Below are 20538 nucleotides of genomic sequence, written 5' to 3'. Positions count from 1 at the left end.
TGACAAATTACCTGTGCACAGATTTAATAGGGAATGATTTAACATCCTGAATGTGCAAATTTAAGCCACATTATTAAACTTTTAGTTTTGCTGTGAACACTTAATTCATTCCATGTATGAAGTACCTTTATAGTTCAACGAATGAATTCAACAGGATTATCTATTATGAATATGGTCTGCTTATTCTTCGACATTTGAATCAATTGTATCGAGTCAAGAGCTTTCTTGAGAGTCACCTTCAGAATATTTTGGCTGCAATTAGAATTTTGAAGATTTAGAAGCAGTCTGTCATGGAACATTTGACTGTGCGAGTTTCTACATTCATAATAATTCATGAGGCAGTACAGGGTTCCAATGATCAAATCAATCAAGTCACTACTTTTTCCTTCTGCTGATTAAATTCAGTTGCTTGAGTATTACATTACTGCATGCCACAAAAATTTAAACTGCTTTTTTTCACAATTGTATATTTGATTAGATTAGATTCCCTACAGTATGGAAACAGGCCCTTTGGCCCAGCAAGTCCACACCGACTCTGAAGAGTAACCCACCTTGTCTCATTTCCCTCTGACTAATGCACCTAACACTACGGGCAATTTCTCATGGCCAATTCACCTAACCTGCACATCTCTGGACTGTTGGAGGAAACCGGAGCACCCGGAGGAAACCCACGCAGACATGAGGAGAATGCGCAAACTCCACACAGACAGTCACCCAAGGCTGGAATTGAACCTGGAACCCTGGAGCTGTGAGGCAGCAGTGCGAACCACTGTGCCACCATGCCACCCCAAATACTTTAGAAATACTAATTAAACCAAAAATGCTAACAATATTCGTTATATTTGCCAAAGAGTAAATTGGCACTTGCTTTATTATCGTGGATTCCTTCAAAGTTTTAAAATGCTCCCTGTTTTGCTGAGTCATGAAGGTGGACAAAATCAAAATGTTTGTGATTTATTTTGAAATTACTAGAGTGTGGCCAGACTTTGCCATAGCATTACTAAAGAAAACAGAAAACACTTTCCACCTTATGTTCAATATTCATGCACTGAAGGCATGCAAATTCTATAGCCTAAGTTCTTTCCATATAGTATGTGTTGTTCATTTTGTAATATAGGTTCCCAAACAATCAGGGAGACAGAGGATCAAATATAGCACTGCATTTCAGAGAGGTGTAAGAATAATAAGGTAGCAACAGTGACTGAGGTGTCAGTGGGGGAGCACTTTGGGGCCAGCGACCATAATTCTATTAGATTTAAAATAGTGATGGAAAAGGATAGACCAGACCTAAAAGTTGAAGATCTAAATTGGAGAAAGGCCAATTTTGACGGTATTAGGCAAGAACTTTAGAAAGCTGATTGGAGACAGATGTTCGCAGGTAAAAGGACAGCTGGAAAATGGGAATCCTTCAGAAATGAGATAATGAGAATCCAGTAAAAGTATATTCCTGTCAGGGTGAAGGAAAAGACTGGTAGGTATAGGGAATGATGGATGACTAAAGAAAGTGAGGGTTTGGTTAAGGAAAAAAAGGAAGCCTATGTAAGGTATAGATAGGATAGATCGAGTGAATACTTAGAAGAGTATAAAGGCAGTAGGAGTATAATTTAGAGGGCAATCAGGAGGGCAAAAGAGACAGCTTTGGCAAATAAGGAGAATCCAAAGGGGTTTTACAAAGACATTAAGGACAAAAGGGCAATTAGGGAGAGAATAGGGCCCCTCAAAGATCAGCAAGGCGGCCTTTGTGTGGAGCCGCAGAAAATGGGAGAGATAATAAACGAGTATTTTGCATCAGTGTTTACTGTGGAAAAGGATATAGAAGATATAGACTGAAGGGAAATAGATGGTGACACCTTGAAAAATGTCCATATGACAGAGGAGGAAGTGCTAGATGTCTTGAAACGTATAAAGGTGGATAAATCCACAGGACCTTATCAGGTATACCCAAGAACTCTGTGGGAAGCTAGAGAAGTGATTGCTGGGCCTCTTGCTGAGATATTTGTATCATCGATAGTCACAGGTGAGGTGCCGGAAGACTGGAGGTTGGCTAATGTGGTGCCACTATTGACGAAAGGTGGTAAGGACAAGCCAGGGAACTATAGACCAGTGAGCCTGACCATGGTGGTGGGCAAGTTGTTGGAGGGAATCCTGACGGACAGGATGTACATGTACCTGGAAAGGCAAGGATTGATTAGGGATAGTCAACATGGCTATGTGCGTGGGAAATAATGTCTCACAAACTTGCTTGAGTTTTTTGAAGAAGTAACAAAGTGGATTGATGAGGGCAGAGTGGTAGATGTGATCTATATGGACTTCAGTAAGGCATTTGACAAGGTTCCCTATGGGAGACTGGTTAGCAAGGTTAGATCTCACTGAATACCAGGACACTAGCCATTTGGATACAGAACGGGTTCAAAGGTAAAAGACAGAGGATGGTGGTGGAGGGTTGTTTTTCAGACTGGAGGCCTGTGACCAGTGGAGTGCCACAAGGATCGGTGCTGGGTCCTCTACTTTTTATTATTTACATAAATGATTTGGATGCGAGCATAAGAGGTGCAGTTAGTAAGTTTGCAGATGACACCAAAATTGGAGGTATAGTGGACAGCGAAAAAGGTTACCTCAGGTTACAAAAGGATCTTGACCAGATGGGCCAATGGGCTGAGAAGTGGCAGATGGAGTTTAATTCAGATAACTGTGAGGTGCTGCATTTCGGGAAAGCAAATCTTAGCAGGACTTATACACTTAATAGTAAGGTCCTAGGGAGTGTTGCTGAACAAAGAGGCCTTGGAGTGCAGGTTCATAGCTCCTTGAAAGTGGTGTCACAGGTAGATAGGATAGTGAAGATGGCGTTTGGTATGCTTTCCTTTATTGGTCAGACTGTTGAGTACAGGAGTTGGGAGGTCATGCTGCAGTTATACAGGACATTGGTTGGGCCACTGTTGGAATATTGCGTGCAATTCTGGTTTCCTTCCTATCAGAAAGATGTTGTGAAACTTGAAAGGGTTCAGAAAAGATTTTCAAGGATGTTACCAGGATTGGAGGATCTGAGCTACAGGGAGAGGCTGAGCAGGCTGGGGCTATTTTCCCTGGACTGTCGAAGGCTGAGGGGTGGCCTAATAGAGATTTACAAAATTATGAGGGGCATGGATAGGGTAAATAAACAAAGTCTTTTCCCTGGGGTCGGGGATTCCAGAACTAGAGGGCATAGGTAGAGGGTGAGAGGGGAATGATATAAAAGAGACCTAAGGGGCAACTTTTTCCACAGAGGGTAGTATGTGTATGGAATGAGCTGCCAGAGGAAGTGGTGGAGGCTGTCACAATTGCAACATTTAAAAGGCATTTGGATGGGTATATGAATAGGAAGGGTTTGGAGGGATATGGGCCGGGTGCTGGCAGGTGGGACTAGATTGGGTTGGGATATCTGGTCAGCATGGACAGGTTGAACCGAAGGGTCTGTTTCCGTGTTGTACATTTCTATGACTTGATGACTCTAAAAGACACAATTTGGCCAGTATAGACTGGGAGCAGCTACTTGCAGATAAAACTTTGACACAGCAGTGAGAGATACTCAAAGAGGAAATAGCAAAGAGTAAAGGGAGAAATATATTCCCAAAAAGATAAAGAGTGGGACCAAGACCAGAGAACACTGGATGTCAAGACGCATAAAGTTTATGTTTTAAAAAATAGTTTATGGCAGACACAGAGCGTTCAATATGGCATAGTGCATAAAGGAGTATAGAAAGTGAAGAGAAATTAGAAAAGAGCAAATGAAAAAGCATTGACATCTGGAATAAAAGTAATCCCAAAGGTTTTTTTTGCAGATATAGAAATAGCAAGTGAATATCTAGAGTAAGGGTCGGAGTCTTAAAAGTAATATGTTGCAGACCCAGACACACATCAGCACGGTTCTGAATGAATAATTTGTGTTGGTCTTCGTAATTGAAAAGGGCAATGTGGGCATAGACATCAGGGTAGAGCAATATTACAAGTTAATATGAAGAGAGAGGAAGTTCCGACAGCCTTTAAAATAGAGAAATCCACAGGCCAGAAGTGATGCATCCCAAGTTGTTGAGGGAGGCAAGGGAGGAGATATTAGGGATGCTGACAATGGCATCAGGCAGCACTTCCTTAGCAATAGCCTGTTCACTAATGCCAGCATGGTTTTCTTTAGGACCACTCAGGTCCTGAACTCAATACAGTTTTGTTTCAAAAATGGACAACAGAGCTATATGCCAGAGGGGAGGTGAAGCTGACTGCACTAATATAAGTGTTTAGATCAGAGTAGTGCTGGAAAAGCACAGGTCAGGCAGCATCTGAGGGGCAGGAAAATCGATGTTTCGGGCAAAAGTCCCCTCACTGCACTTAAAAATAAACATTGTATTTGACTCAGTGTAACACCAGGAATCCTAGTAAAATAAGAGCCAGTGGGAAACTGGGAGAAAAATGTCTGCAGGTTGGAGTCTTGCCTGGCAAGAAAAAAAAATAGTTGCATTGTTGGAGGTTAGTCAACTCAGCATCAAGTCACCTCTGCAGGATCTTAGAACTAACTATCACCCCTTGATATCCGATGGGATTGCCATCACTGAATATCGCAGTATCAACATCACCAGTATCCTGGAATTACCACTGATTAGAAAGTGAACTGGACTAGCCATATAAAAACTTGACTACAAGAGCAGGACAGAGGACAAGAATACTGCAGTGAGTAACTTATCTCCTGACTCCCTAAGGTCTGTTCACCATTTACAAGGCACAAGTCAGAAGTGTGATTGAGTACATCCCACATGCCTGAATGACTGCAGCTCCAACACTCAAGAAGCTTAACACAATCAGGAAAAATCAGCCTGCTTGATTGGCACTACATTCACCACCGACACATTGTACTCACTGCTGCTACAATCTATGAGATGCATTTCACCAAGGCTCTGTAGCCGGTACCTCCCAAATGCACAATCATTGCCATATGGAATGTAGTTACGTGGAAAAAGCACCTGCCTGCTTCACTTCAAGCTATTCACAATCCAGACTTGGAAATACTTTGCTGTCCCCTCAATATCATTGAGTTAAAATTCTGGGAGTACCTGCCTAACAGTACTGTAAGTGTACTTACACCAAATGAACTGCAGCAGTTCAAAAAAAACAACTTACCACCACTTTCGCCATGGCAACTATAGATGAGCAACACACAGGCTCAGCCAGCACTATCCACATTCCCTGAATGAATAAAAAAAGGCTAAATGCAACCCTTCAAGACCAAAACCTCAGCAGAACACATCCTCTAATTCAGCACTGACCTGGAATAAATAGATATTATTTTCAAGAAGGCTTGAATAAAACTAAAAACGTCACATCGATCCAAAGCAGGATTCTTATAAAGGTAGAGAAAATATACTTTGTATCTAATTATTGGAGGTATGTTGTTTTTCTCCTGTTGCATACCATAAGTAATATCATACCATAGATTATTTTCTTGTAGCAATTGGATTATGATCAATATAAGAGTTATAAATATTAACTCAAACAAACCTTAGATTCACATGGTACTGCTCATGGAATAATTGCTAAGAGACTTTACAGGACTAGATGGCCAATAACAATGAAGAGTTTAACAGCAGAATGGATAAAAGGTCAATAACGTAGACTTTAGGGGTTTTTGAAAGCAGGAAGATCAACAGCAAAGTGAAGTGAATGAGACAGAGTTCAGAGAACTGGAGAACATTTGCCAGAAATAAAAACTGGCTCCAATGGAGTAGAGGATGGGGTGAAGCAGGTAGGCTTCATCCTTGAAGTAGATGAATGCCATCTTGGTGACAGACCTGGTGTGGGATAAGAAATACAATCTACTGGTCAACATAATATCAACACTGTACATAACCATAGGCAAATTGGTTGCAGTTCTATAAACAATAAGTCAAAGTATTTGTTCAGTTATTCAAATTTCAAAGGCTATATTAAAATAAATAATTAATATAAAGAGACTGGGAAGAGTAGTTCAAAAACATTATTGCAAACAAAAAAGTAATATCTTTAGGCTTGCAATGCTGAACATTCATGGTAAAACATACTGAAAACCAACAAGCTCAATCTGAACAAGGTTGGGAGAGTATACCTGGTTTATTCAGAAAGTTGTGAAGGATTATGAGCATGCAAAAATGTCTGTCAGCAAAGGTCTACCCAGCTTGTCTCATGCAGATAAGCATCAAGAGTATGTTTAGATCCTATATGCCATGCAATTTCCTGGGAGAGGTGAAAATGAGATCAAAAGCAAAATCCAGTTAGGAAAAAGCTGCAGTTTTCTAAATACATCCTATAGATAAAATAGATCTCATATCGTATACTCTCTACCTTCCTGTAAATTTTAATTAGGTTCTCCGAGATGCCACTTAAGCTTTGGAGCAGACAATCCTGTTTTTGATTTGGCTTTTGAGTTACTAATTAATGAAGAAAAGAATTATATTTTAAAAACAATATTTTTCTTCTAACTTTCTGTCTCATGATGTGAAGGCATGGATTAGTTATTAACCTTTACCTTCAAAACGAGACTTGAGCTACATTCACATTTTACTCCTGTTTCAGTTTTGGATTTTCTGTTCTGCATTTACTGTGGTGTTCTCTTACTTTACACTGGCGTTCTTCCTTTGCTCTCCATGTTTTGTTGCTTGAGGCTGCTGCTGAACAATCATGTCCGGATTCAAATCCACCTCTGTTGGGCTGACCATAACTTTTGCTGCTCCTAGCAAAGCCGTCTTTCCTTTGTTGTAATTCTCTAACACCTAGTTTAGAGGAAATTAAATTGTTTTAAACAAATACAAGTGATGTGAATAAGTTCACATTTACTTAATTCACTTTGCAGATCATCTTTTTAAAACAGAGGTAAAGTCATATATAAATATTAAATGAAGCTAAATTGGGAACTGGGTGGGTAAAATATGTTAGAGCATAGAGCTTTTGGGCGGCACGGTGGCACAGTGGCTAGCACTGCTGCCTCACAGCACCAGAGACCCGGGTTCAATTCCCGCTTCAGGCGACTCTCTGTGTGGAGTTTGCACGTTCTCCCCGTGTCTGCGTGGGTTTCCTCCGGGTGCTCCGGTTTCCTCCCACAATCCAAAAAAAAAATGTGCAGGTTAGGTGAATTGGCCATGCTAAATTGCCCGTAGTGTAGGAGAATGGGTCTGGGTGGGTACGCTTCAGTGGGTCGGTGTGGACTTGTTGGGCCGAAGGGCCTGTTTCCACACTGTAAGTAATCTAATCTTATCTAAAAAAAAGCATAGAACAGTACAGCACAGAACAGGCCCTTCAGCCCACGATGTTGTGCTGACCACTGATCCTCATAGAAGGTAAATCTAATGTACGAACCCTCAAATTTCTGTGACCATATGCATGTCGAGCAGTCTGTTAAATATCTCCAACGACCTTGCTTCCACAACTGATGCTGGCAACGCATTCCAAGCACTCTGCGTAAAGAACCCGCCTCTGACATCCCCTCTATACTTTCCGCCAAACAGCTTAAAGCTATGACCCCTACATCCTCCTCATTCAGCCTACCATCTCCGTTCATCTCTACCCTGCTAAGTCGGCTTTCCTCTCAAATTGCTAACTTTTGAAGTTAAAACTCTCTCTCTTCCTGCTTATTTCTTTCTTTTTCTGTCTTTCTTCCTCTCCTTTTCTTTTAATTCTACTTTTAATCGTATTCCAAGCTGTCTCAATTCTTTTTTGGGTTCAAGCTGCCTCATTTGCAAATGAATTCCAGCCATTTCCAAAGTTTCTGACGGTGTTTCCACCAAAATTTAAATGCCAAGCTATAGCTGTAATTTTCTCTCCTTTTCTCACAGACAAACACAAACCCAACTCCCGCTTGTCTGCCAATTCTAACAGCTTTACCTTGCCCACCTTTTGTAAATTCTCCAACTTCACTTCTTCCACACCCAGAGAACTCTTGCAGGCAGAAAAAAAATTACTACACAAAGCACTGTTCTCTTTGGGATTTCAGTTTAATCTACTATATATTACGAAATGAATGCTTCACTTGCCTGTTAAATAAGCTCAAGGCAGCTCCTTATGATTGTGAGCTATAGCATAAATTTAGCAATAAACCCATAATCTCAGTCAGTGAGCTAACAAAGACAGTTGGTGCAAAAAATTTAAAAAGTCAAAGCAATGTTTGACTTAATAAGATATCAGTTTTAAATTTCCACAGTCAATTTTTGAAAGCATTTGAAGCCCAGAAACAAGCAGTCCAACCTAACAGGACTATACTATGTGCTTTACTTCTGCTAGAAAGTTATTTTGCAATCAAGTGAGTTCCACGAAAGTTTGCTGAAGTTAGTTGATTCAAATATTCTCAGTACATCCAGTACAATGTTGGTGTGGGAGCTATTAAGCTGCTATATGCCCCTGCACAGCAAACGTCCAGGTAATATCTTAAACACAATGACGAGGACTTTAAATTCAATAGATGCAAAAATATAATTGGTTCATGAGCAAAGCCATGGGAAGATTCCATATCCAATTCAACATGCAGTACTATCTCTAACTCACTTCTTACAAGTGTTTCTGTAATAGATTTGGCCTCTGTTTTATATTTGATGAATTCTCATGTCAATACAGGAAGCCTGAACACTTCAAATGTTATCACTTTCTATGTGATTGTGATGATACAACCACATAGATGAACTCCTTTAGAAAAATAAAGTGTTATTCATCTAAAATATACCATTATTCTCCCTTACACAAGAGATGAATTGATGCTGTCAGTCAAAGATCTGAATGCTTATTTCCTCTCATCTGTTTGACCACTCTGTTGTGAGGGAAAAAATATAGTCTCAAACTGCTAATGTCACTCAAGGGAGTAATGGATATGTGTCTTCATTTAGAAGAGCAATTACTAGACATTGCAGGTTTGAAAAACTGAGACTTGCTTTAAGTATTTTTCCTTCCCCACTGAGGACAGCAAAATGACAAGTTTGGAATACAGAATGAAACAAGAACAGGGATGACAAACCTTACCAAATAACAGTACCAACATACCCTTGTGAAATGCAAGAGAAAACTTTCTAGAAATTATTCCATTTATTTAAATTTTATTTGTTACTTCTGGCAACAATATCAGTATAAACATAATGCAATATAATATCACCAGCCATCTAAGTTTTGGAACAAACACAGAAAATGCTGAAGGAACTCAGGAGGTGTGGCAACATCTGTGGAGAGAAAAACAGAGTTATAACATTTCAAGTCGAATATGACTCTTGTCCAATTCTGAAGTAGTCATAGTGGACTCAAAACATTAACTCTGTTTCTCGCTCCATAGATGCTGCCAGACCTGCTGAGTTCCTCCAGCATTTTTTCTGTTTGCTTCAGATTTCCAGCATCGGTAGTATTTTGCTTTTATTTTAAGTTTTGGAGATATTTTGAAGTGGAATTAATCTCTTTTTTTAAATCACAACTTTGAACAAACATGAACTGAGTAGCCTGCACCTGGCCTCCCAAACTCTACTGCACTATGCCATTTCTAACATACACTGCATTATATTCACAAATGTAATTGTTCACAAGCAAATCTATAATAACTTGAAAGCACTAGCTTTCGGAGAGCTGCTCCTTCATCAGGTGATTGTCCAGTACTCTGAAAGCTAGTGCTTCCAAATAAACCTATTGGACTATAACCTGGTGTTGTATGATTTTTAACTTTGTACACTCCAGTCCAAAACCGGCATCTCCAAATTATAATAACTTGCAAGAACAAATGGAAATGTAATGATTCCCCAATTCATTAAATAAAAGATAAAATGCTAATTTTATTTTTAGAACACAATTTTAATTGAAAATTAGATTTTAAAAGACAATTGCAGTTTGAACTTGCTGATTTTGCTTCACTCCTGGCAGAGACATGTTAGCCAGTGAATTACTTCATGTTAGGACAGTGTATGCAACCTTTACCATTAAATGTGCAGTGCAGGATATATTTTCATTCATTTCAATAACTTGCTTAAAAATTAGTTGCAAATTTTCTGAAGGGTCTTGTATGGCTGTGATTGAGACACTTAGATTAGAACAAAGAGCAGTACAGCATTGAAACAACCAATTGACACATGGTATCTTTCTAACACCAAAAATCTTTTGAATCTATGCACTTTATGTTCCTCTATTCCCTGCCTATTCATGTATCTGTCAAGGTGCCTCTTACATATTGCGATTGTACCTGCTCCTACCACCTCTTCTGACAGCACATTCCAGGCACTTACAATCCTGTGTAAAACAACTTACCTCTCACAACTATTCCCCTTTAATCTTAAACATATGACCCCTAAAATTTTCATTACTACTCTGGAAAAAAGACTCCAACTATCAATCCTATCCATGCCTCTCAATTTTGTAAACTTTTATTAGGTCACCATTGACATTCAAATGAAAACAAACTGAGTTTGTTCAGCCCCTCCACATAGCTAATACCATCCAAACCAGTCAAAATCCTGGTAAACCCTTTTTGTACACCCTTCAAAGGCTCCGCATTCTTCTGTCAGAACTACAGGCAATATTTCAAATATGGCCTAAAGTTTATATAGCTGCAACATGACTTGCCAATTTTTATATCATATGCTCCAACCGATGATGGCAAGCATGTCATATGCCTTCTTAACCAACTTATCCACATATATTGCCATTTCATGAAACTGTAGATTTGTATTCCACATCTCTCTGGATGTCAATGCTTCTAAAGGTTCTGCCATTTACTGTATACTTCCCTCCTGCATGGGATCTTCCTAATGCACCATGTCGCATCTGTCCAGATTAACTTCCATCAACCCCCTCTCTGCCCAAGTCACGAATTTATTTATATCCTGTTTTTGCCTCTGGCAATCCTCCTCACTATCCACAGCTTCCTCCAACTTGCAAGTTGTCTGAAAACTTACTAATCAGACCACCTACATTCTCCTCCAAAACACTTAAACATATATATTACAAATAGGATTTCTCACTCTACATTTCAAATACCAATTCCTTTCCTTTTCTAAAATTGCCATAATTCCACTTGGCATCTTTTTTTATTTTATTAATTTCAACAGAGCAGTCTAATGGCTCTCTTATCAATCACATTCCACACCTGCTTTCTGGAAGTACCCTGTACATTCACTTCAATTAGATCAATGTCTATCCCCCTTATTCTACCAAACAAAACTTTTAAAATTCCCTGCTAAAATGTAAAATATAAATTGCTGAATAAAATATGTTCATACTCCATTTGCCTTCAGAGGTATAAATAACTGCCATCTAGACAGATAAAAATACAGAACATGCAGTATGTTTATATGCAAATAACTTTAGGCCTACTTTTGACCCATTTCCCATCTTGCTGTTCCCTTTGAAATGCTTGGTTTTTTACAGCTTGCTCAGCTCTGTAAAATTCACATACCTATAATTCATTAACAGAAAAACAAAATACTGCGAATGCTGGAACTCTAAAATTAATACAGAAAATGCTGAAAACACTTAGCAGATCAGGCAGCATCTGTGAAGAGAGAAACAGAGATAATGTTTCAGGTCGATGACTGCCTGTGATATGGTTGTGGAGAAAGACATTACATGGAAATGTGTTATATATTTTTAAAAAGTAAACAATAAGAGATATTGGATTTCATTCAGCATACAAAACAGAAAATTCAATTGGAGAGGGACATCAGCCAAAGACCAATGCAACACCACAGAGTGAAACAGAAAGGGACTCGACATCAGTTTAATTTTTTTCTCCTCTTGACTTTGGAAAAACTTCAAGTTATTTTGAGAAGTATCTGCATTTGGTGATGGGTTCAGCATTATGGTTCAGTGTCCTTGCATTATAATAGTCTTTAAAATTGCAATGTTAATATCAGTGTTATTCAATTGACAATTAACTTGCGTAAGCCAAAACTGAAAGCAAATCATAATTCTGCAACATGGATTAACCGAGGACCATTTTCTTTTCACTAAGACTTTAAGTAAAGCCACATCTGCTTATCAAAATTGATAAGAGACCTCAAAACAGACACAACTGACTGAGGAAGATAGTAAATTTGGTTATCTGTGATACAGTGATGGTCTTCTGGGTAACACGATCTTTTGATTTCTAAAAATGTTCAGTCTTGTTATGAGAATGAATCACAATCATTCGCACCCATTAAAAAGACAATCACATAATATTAATGTTACATGTTACTCAGAAGAGCTTAATACAACAGAACAGTTGGCTTCATTATCATTAATAGTGCGTCTTATGTCCATTCAGGACGTGGATGAGTGTGCTGAGGGACGGCAGCACTGATTTAAATTGTGCAATGTCAGTAGAAATTTTATTAGTTGAAATTCAGTGCATGATAGCTGTAAAGTTACTTTCATTCAAACTTTCCTGATTACCCCAACTTATAAAAGCACATCATCTGCACATATGACATTTTTCATTGTCCACATCAAACTCCACGATGAACTGATATAAGACTGTCCAAACCCATTCCACATTGAGCCATTTTGGCAAGAGATTTTTTCAGTCCAGCAGTCTGACTTTGATTTTAACTCAAATACCAGAGATAAAAAGTCAGAGGAGCTGAGCATTTGGGAGCATGTGTAGACCATTTGGCCCTTTGTGGTTTCTCCATCATTTGATAAAGTCACAATAGATCTGCTAGTGACCTTAATTCCACTTTTTTCTCTGTCCCGTAAAGCCTTGCACCTTTGTCCATCAAAAAAATCAATCAAATGAAGTCCACAAAAAGAAATATCTTCGCAACATCTATCCTAATAAGTCCCCTCAGGGCTGTACATGTGTCAATTCTTATTTTTTCTAAACTCCAATGGCTATAGGGCCAACCTATTCAATCTTTCTCCATAAGATAATCGTTTTATCTAAGGGTATCAGTTGAGTAAATCTTATTTGATCTGTTTCTAAAGAAATTAAGGCGACTTAACATTGGATAGATTAATCCATATAGGGTCTCAGCAAGGTCCTGCACAATTGCAGTAATAGCTTTTCATTTTTATATTGCATTCCTCTTGAAATAAAGACCAATCTTCCACTTGCCTTCCTAACTGTGTGCTGCACCAGTATACCAAGTACATCATTCATGTGCCAGGATACCCAATGTCAATATCCTGACAATGTAGAATTATATAGGAAAACAATTTATACTAGCTCACAATTTTTCTTTACATTTCTGTATTTTGTTTAATCAGCTCGGGGCAAAACTAGTTGGACAAATACCTTGTGCAATCCATCCATTACAACATGAGGCATGTGCTCATTCAGCATGGCAGCAGAGATGATGACCTCATCCAAAGTCTTGTTGTCACTCCAAATAGCATAGTAAGTTGACTCTTCTTGTCCACAGCAACTGGAAAAATTAACATGAAAGAAGATCACAACAGAATGCCCCAGAATATCACTCTCAACTGCAAAATCATTTTTTTAAAAGAGTATGAGCAGATATAAAATGTATATTGACCTCTATGAAAAATGGGAGATGTAAAACATACATGTCACCAGTTGGTCAGCTTTTTGCTACACACACACACACACACACACCGAGGAATCAGTCACACTCAACTGCACATCCCCCTTTGTAAACAAAGACAAACATAATACCTGCCTAATTTAATCAAAGGGAAAATAGTAATGTATAACCTCCAGTTATCATCTTGGGGCTTTGGCAACAGCAACAGTTGAGGTGCTACAACTGATCTCAGTAATTGTGGACAACAATGGCAAAATTTGATTCAGGTGACCCCTACTAGCAAGTGAACTGTGGTCATGAAATTAAAACAGTTATGCTGCCGCGTGATTAAATAACCTGCGAATATGCATAGTCTTGGCACACACCAACAACTACCATTCTTAAAAGACACGAGATACTAAAGATACTACACAATTTATTAGCAGCTGTGCAATCATATTCCTACTTCTTTAGCTGAATAAGAACAATCTTAAAAAGATACAGTGTTGCCTTAATACAAAATTTAAAGCTTTAATACAAGAAAATAGTACAGTATTGAGTGTTTAAAACCTTACAGATGAAAGAAAATGTTACAATATTACTATTATAGAGAGTTTAAAAGTTTGAAGACAGGTTGTAAGTTTGCTGACTGAGCTGATAGATTAGTTCGCAGATATTTCTTCACCATGCTAGGTAACATCATCAGTGAGCCTCCGATGAAGTGCTGGTGCTCTGTCCCGTTTACTATTTCTCTGACTTGGTCTGTTGTGGTGGGTGATATCATTTCCGGTTCTTTTTCTGAGTCGTTGGTAAATAGATCCAAATCGTTTGCTAATGGAGTTCTGGTTTGAATGCCAAGCGTCTAGGAATTCCCATATGTGTCTTTGTTTAACCTGTCCCAGAATGGATGTATTGTCCCAGTCAAACTGGTGTCCCTCTTCTTCTGCGTGTATGGACACTAGTGCTAGTTGGCATATTCTTTTGGTGGCTAGTTAGTGCTCCTGGTGGCGAGATTCCTGCCTGTCTGTCCAATGTAATGTTTGTTGCAGTCCATGCAGGGTATTTTGTACATGACATTCGTTCTGCTGGTTGTTGGTATGGGGTCCTTTAAATTCATCAGGAGCTGTTTCAGTGTGCTGGTAGGTTTGTGGGCTACATGATGCTTAGGGGCCAGAGTAGTCTGATCATCATCAACGAGATGTCTTTAATGTATGGCAGGGTGGCGAGAGTTTATGGGCGTGTTGTTCTTCTTGTTTAGGTCTGTTGTGTAGGAATCGGCAGACTGCGCTTAATTGGGTACCTGTTGTTCCTGAATACATCGCACAGGTGTGTTTTTCTTTGGCATCTCATAGTTCCTGGGTGCTCATTGTGTTGTGGCTCACTTAAATAATGTCGTAATGCAGGTTCTTTTGTGGGTTCTGGGATGGTTGCTCCTGTAGTTGAATATCTGGTCTGTGTGTGCGGCTTTCCTGTAAACGCCAGTCTGCAGCTGTCCATTGGCTGTGTGTTCTACCATAACGTCTAGGAAGGGGAGTCTGTTGTTCTCTTCCTCTTTGGTGAACCTTATACCTGTAAGGATGCTGTTTATGTGTTTGTGGTTCCTCTAATTTGGTGCGTTTCGTGCTGACAAAGGTGTCATCCACATAGTGGACACAAAGCTTGGGCTGTGGGAAGAGCTGTTTGTTCTAACATCTGCATAACTGCTTCTGCTAAGAGTCCAAACATTGGTGATTCCATAGGTGTCCCATTGATTTGTTTGTAGGTCTTGGTATTGAAGGTGAAGTGTGTTGTGAGGCACAGGTCTACTAGTTTGAAGATGCTGTCCTTGCTGATGGAGTTGGTGCTGAAAGGTAGTACTTCTTTGGCTCAGGTGATGTTTATTGATGTGAATAGGGCTGTCACGTTGAAAGAAACCATGACCTCATCATCCTCTACCTTGGTGTCTTGGATGATGTTAAGGAATTCCTGGGTGGAGTGGATGGTGTGGCTTGAATCTTCTATTAGTTGTTACAGTTTGCATTGCAGTTCCTTTGCTAGTCTACATGTCGCTGTACCGGGAACTGAAACTATGAGTCTGAGGGGGTTCACTAGTTTATGCACGTTTGGTACTCTGTAGAGACGGGGTGCGTTGGATCATTCAGGTTCATTCTTTGGATGTCTGTCTTGTAATTTCACCTGTCTTATGACGTTCCCTCAGGGATGCTGTAATACGGTTTTCTAACTGTGGAGTCAGGTGCATCGCCACCTGTTGGTAGGTATCAATATCTGCGAGTAATGTGTTTGCTTTTTCAATATATTGTGTTCTTTTAAGGATGACGGTCATTGTGTCATAGAGTCACAGAGATGTACAGCACAGAAACAGACCCTTCGGTTCAACCCGTCCATGCCAAACAGATATCCCGACCCAATCTAGTCACACCTGCCAGCACCCAGCCCATATCCCTCTCAACCCTTCCTATTCATATACCTACCCAGATGCCTTTTAAATGTGCAATTGCACTAAGCTCCACCACTTCCTCTGGCAGCTCATTCCATACATGCACCACTCTCTGTGTGAAAAAGTTGCCCCTTAGGTCTCTTTTATATCTTTCCCCTCTCACCCTAAACCTATGCCCTCTAGTTCTGGACTCCCTGACTCCAGGGAAGAGACTTTGTCTATTTATCCTACCCAGGCCCCTCATGATTTTATAAACTTCCATAAGATCACCCCTCAGCCTCCCATGCTCCAGGGAAAACAGCCCTACCCTATTCAACCTCTCCCTACTGCTCAAATCCTCCAACCCTGGCAACATCCTTGTAAATCTTTTCTGAACCCTTTCAAGTTTCACATCTTTCCGATGGGATGGAGACCAGAATTGCACGCAGATTCCAAAAGTGGCCTAACCAATATCTTGTTCAGCCACAACATGACCTCCCAACTCCTTTACGCAATACTGACCACTCTGACTAATAAAGAAAAGCATACCAAACCCTTCTTCACCATCCTATCTACCTGAGACTCTACTTTCAAGGAGCTACAAATCTGAATTCCAAGGTCTCTTTGTTCAGCAATGCTCCCTCGGATCTTACCATTAAATGTATCAGTCCTGCTAAGGTTTGGTTTGCCAAAATGCAGCACCTCGCATTTATCTAAATTAAACTCCATCTGCCACTTCTCAGCCCATTGGCCCATCTGATCAAGATTCCATTGTAATCTGAGATAACCTTCTTCGCTGCCCACTACACCTCCAATTTTAGTGTCATCTGCAAACTTACTAACTATACCTCTAATTCTCACATCTATATCATTTATGTAAATGATGAAAAGTAGAGGACCCAGCACCAATTCTTGTGGCACTCCACTGGTCACAGGCCTCCAGTCTGAAAAATAATCCTCCACCATCATCCTCTGTCTTCTACCTTTGAGCCAGTTCTGTATCCAAATGGCTGGTTCTCTCCATATTCCGTGAGATCTAACCTTGCTAACCAGTCTCACATGGGGAGATCTGTCGAATGCCTTACTGAAGTCCATGTAGATCACATCTACTGCTCTGCCCTCATCAATCCTCTTTGTTACTTCTTTAAAAAAACTCAATCAAGTTTGTGAGACATGATTTCCCATGCACATAGCCATGTTGACTATCCCTGTTGACTTGACTTTCCAAGTACATGTACATCCTGTTCCTCAGGATTCCCTCCAATAACTTGCCCACTACTGACATCAGGCTCACTGGTCTATAGTTCCCTGGCTTGTCCTTACCACCTTTTGCCAACAGTGGCACCAACCTCCAGTCTTCCAGCACCTCACCTGTGACTACTGACGATACAAATATCTCAGGAAGAGGCCTACCAATCACTTCCCTAGCTTCCCACACAGTTCTCGGGTACACCTGATCAGGTCCTTGGTGATTTATCCACTTTTATGCGTTCCAAGACATCCAGCACTTCCTCCTCTGTAATATGGACATTTTTCAAGATGTCACCATCTATTTCTCTACATTCTGTTTCTCCCATGTCCTTTTCCACAGTAAATACTGATGCAAAATACTCATTTAGTATCTCCCCCATCTCCTGCGGCTCCACACAAAGGCCACCTTGCTGATCTTTGAGGAGCCCTATTCTCTCTCTAGTTACCCTTTTGTCCTTAATGTATTTGTAAAAACCCTTTGGATTCTCCTTAATGTCATTTGCCAAAGCTATCTCATGTCCCCTTTTTGCACTCCTAATTTCCCTCTTAAGTATACTCCTAGTGCCTTTATACTCTAAGGATTCACTCGATCTATTCTGTCTTTACCTGACATATGCTTCCTTCTTTTTCTTAATCAAACCCTCAATTTCTTTAGTCATCCAACATTCCCTGTACCTACCAGCCTTCCCTTTCATTCCACCATTAAAATGCCCTTTGCTGCCCAACTCAGCATTATCATGTCACAGCTGTATTATAAAGCTGGCATTCTTTTGTTGGGGAGTGCGGTGGGGTTGGTGGGGGGCAGTGGGGGGCAGGAGGAGGGGGAGAATAGGTGGTGGTGGGGAAGACAGATGAGACAGAGAGAGTATGGGATTTCTGATAATCACAAGCACGTTTTTGCTGTTAGGAGATGTGAACACGTTATGATATAATCAGATAATATAATCATGTACTAGTTTTAATATGATTTGATAATATAATACTGTATAATAATCTGGAATGTAGACTACATGAACACTGTTAATAGAGATATGGGTAAGTAAATCCTACTGATGTTGGAAATTTAAACAAATGTAAAATTTTTGATATTATTAATTTTTGTTTTAAAACTCACCTTCGCCTCTTTTCCTCTAACTCCTATCCTTTCTTCACCATCTTTATTTCTTTTCTGCACTTGATTTGACATTAACTTTACCCATTTTAATTTACATTTTCAGATCAGTCCTTGTGCTGCTACTTTTACAATGTTTCAATCATATTTGTTAAGGAGATACGAAGTTGGTTGCCCTGATCACCAGGTCTCAGATGCCTGGTTTGATTAGATTCAATGTTACTAACTGACATTTCCAGCAACTTGTAAAGCAAAACAAATTCAAAACTTTTAAGATTTAAGGGCGAGTGTGACGGCAGATGTCATCAAATTGCCCTGCACAGCGAATTATAGACATTGCATCAGATCTCATTTCAAATTCTGGCTTGCTCTTTGCTGCTACCGGTCTTAATTTCTGGCACTAGATGGTGATGCAGAGCTATAATAGCACCATTGTGCAACCTGACAAATTGGAGCAAAGCCTGGACCTTGAATATAAGGAACAGGAGTAGATGATTCAGACAATTGGGATTTTCAATTAGATCATAGTTTATCTACATGTTAATACCATTTGCCAAATTTTCTCCAGATCCCTAAAATTCCCTACCAACCAAAATCTATTAATCTCAAAACTCCAATTGTCACAGTATACACAATCATTTAAGGAAGTGTTCCAAGTTTCTGCTATTAATGGTGTTAAAAATAATTTGCTAATTTCGCTCCCAACTCTAATCTTATATGCCTTCCTCTTGATTTCTTCCACCACAGGACAAAGAGTCTCAGTATCTACCCCAGCAAATCCATTCAACACGAGAAACATCTTAATTAGATCACGCTTTAGTCTCTTACACTCAAAGAAATACACACGATTTTTTATGCAACCCCTGTTTTCATAATTTAATCCGTAAATTGAGTTCTGATATTATTTGAAGCTTGGTTGCCCTGCTCCAAAACCAGCTATTTTTTTCGAATATGATATGCAAAACTAAATGTAAATTTTACAGTGTCTTATCAAAGCTCAGTAAAACAGAAGTATCACTTCCTCCCTTTACAGTTTTTACTCCTTGATATAAAGGCCAATACTGTACCAGCCTTTATTTATTTGCATCTGTCTTCTGGCTTTTAATTATTTCTGTACTTGGACTACCAAACCTCTGCTTCTTTGCAGTCTCTAGCTTATCATTTTGTAAAAACCTGTGTGCTTTGTCTTTCACTGGTCCAGACCTGAGCTCTGTTTGTCCATTCAGTCAGTCTATGTCCTTTTGCAACTTACTGTTCCCACTTGCAGTACCTAGTATAGCCTTACCTGAAAACTTGAATATACAACACTTACATCAGGAGAAAATAGGGTTAAAAGTTGAATCGAGAAGACAATCAGGAGTTTCACCATGAAAGGCAGGAAGCAAAGGAAATTCTGAGTGAAATTATTCACAAGGGCTTTTACAGCAGCTTTCTTGCTTCAGTTGACACAGACAAGAGACTCGGAGGAAGACAGGCTGGTGCAAATGGGGTCACAGGTTGACAAAATGACATTATGAACTGGAGCCAAACTATTTTATAGAAACCTACCACTTTTCCTCAGGATGGTTGTGTACTATGTGTATAATCCGACCTGGTGGGTAGAGTGGGACACTAGCGGAAAGAGCAATAGTAAGGTCACTAGGGTAGGTCCATTGCCTGTTACTCTGAACGTTAGGCACTTCTTCATCATCCGGCAGTTCAGATTTAGGAATACATTTAGTACCACCCATGATTATTCTCCACTGCAGGAAGAGATTCAATTGAAAAATTAAACATTTGGAATCATATTATTTATCAATAACACAAGACTAAAAAGAAATTCTCCTCAACCCTTTGCAAAAGACCCTTGCTATTCAACATATTTATGTAATGATTTTATAAGGTCACTCTTCAACCTCCTACACTCCAGTGAAAAGATCCCAGCCTGTTCAGCCTCTCTCTCCATTCCCGGCAACATCCCTCTCCAGCTTAATAACACCTTTCCATAACTAGGCGACCAGAACTGGACACAGTACATCAGAAGAGGCCTCACCAATGTCCTGTATAATCTCAATATGATGTCCCAAATCCTATGCTCAAAAGGTGTGAGCACTGAAGGCAACCGTGCTAGACGCCTTCTTCACGACCCTGTCTACACATGATACAAATGTCAAAGAATTATGTACCTGAACATCTAGTTCTCTCTGTTCTACAACACTACCCAAGGCCCTATTTTTATCTGTATAATTCCTGCATTTGCTTGTTTTACCAAATGCAAGACCTCAAATGTTTCTAAATTAAACTCCATCTGCCACTCCTCAGTC

General features: G+C 39.7%; 1 protein-coding gene across 18 annotated transcripts in view; it reads right to left on the bottom strand.

Annotated features, from left to right (window-relative positions):
• dagla (diacylglycerol lipase, alpha) overlaps positions 1-20538 on the bottom strand; it is a 357270-nt gene that overhangs the window by 31091 nt on the left and 305641 nt on the right. For all 18 annotated transcript variants that reach the window (XM_072592163.1, XM_072592162.1, XM_072592161.1 and 15 more), the window contains 3 exons: positions 19784-19977; positions 13229-13358; positions 6616-6770 (listed from right to left, as the gene is read on the bottom strand). In XM_072592163.1, coding sequence (XP_072448264.1) covers positions 6616-6770; positions 13229-13358; positions 19784-19977 — 479 coding nt within the window. The remainder of the gene's footprint in view (positions 1-6615; positions 6771-13228; positions 13359-19783; positions 19978-20538) is intronic.

Source organism: Chiloscyllium punctatum, chromosome 22 (genome assembly GCF_047496795.1).
Source record: "Chiloscyllium punctatum isolate Juve2018m chromosome 22, sChiPun1.3, whole genome shotgun sequence".
Classification (NCBI taxonomy): domain Eukaryota; kingdom Metazoa; phylum Chordata; class Chondrichthyes; order Orectolobiformes; family Hemiscylliidae; genus Chiloscyllium; species Chiloscyllium punctatum.
Note: the sequence above shows the minus strand (reverse complement) of the source record. Positions and strands in the feature narration are given on the sequence as shown.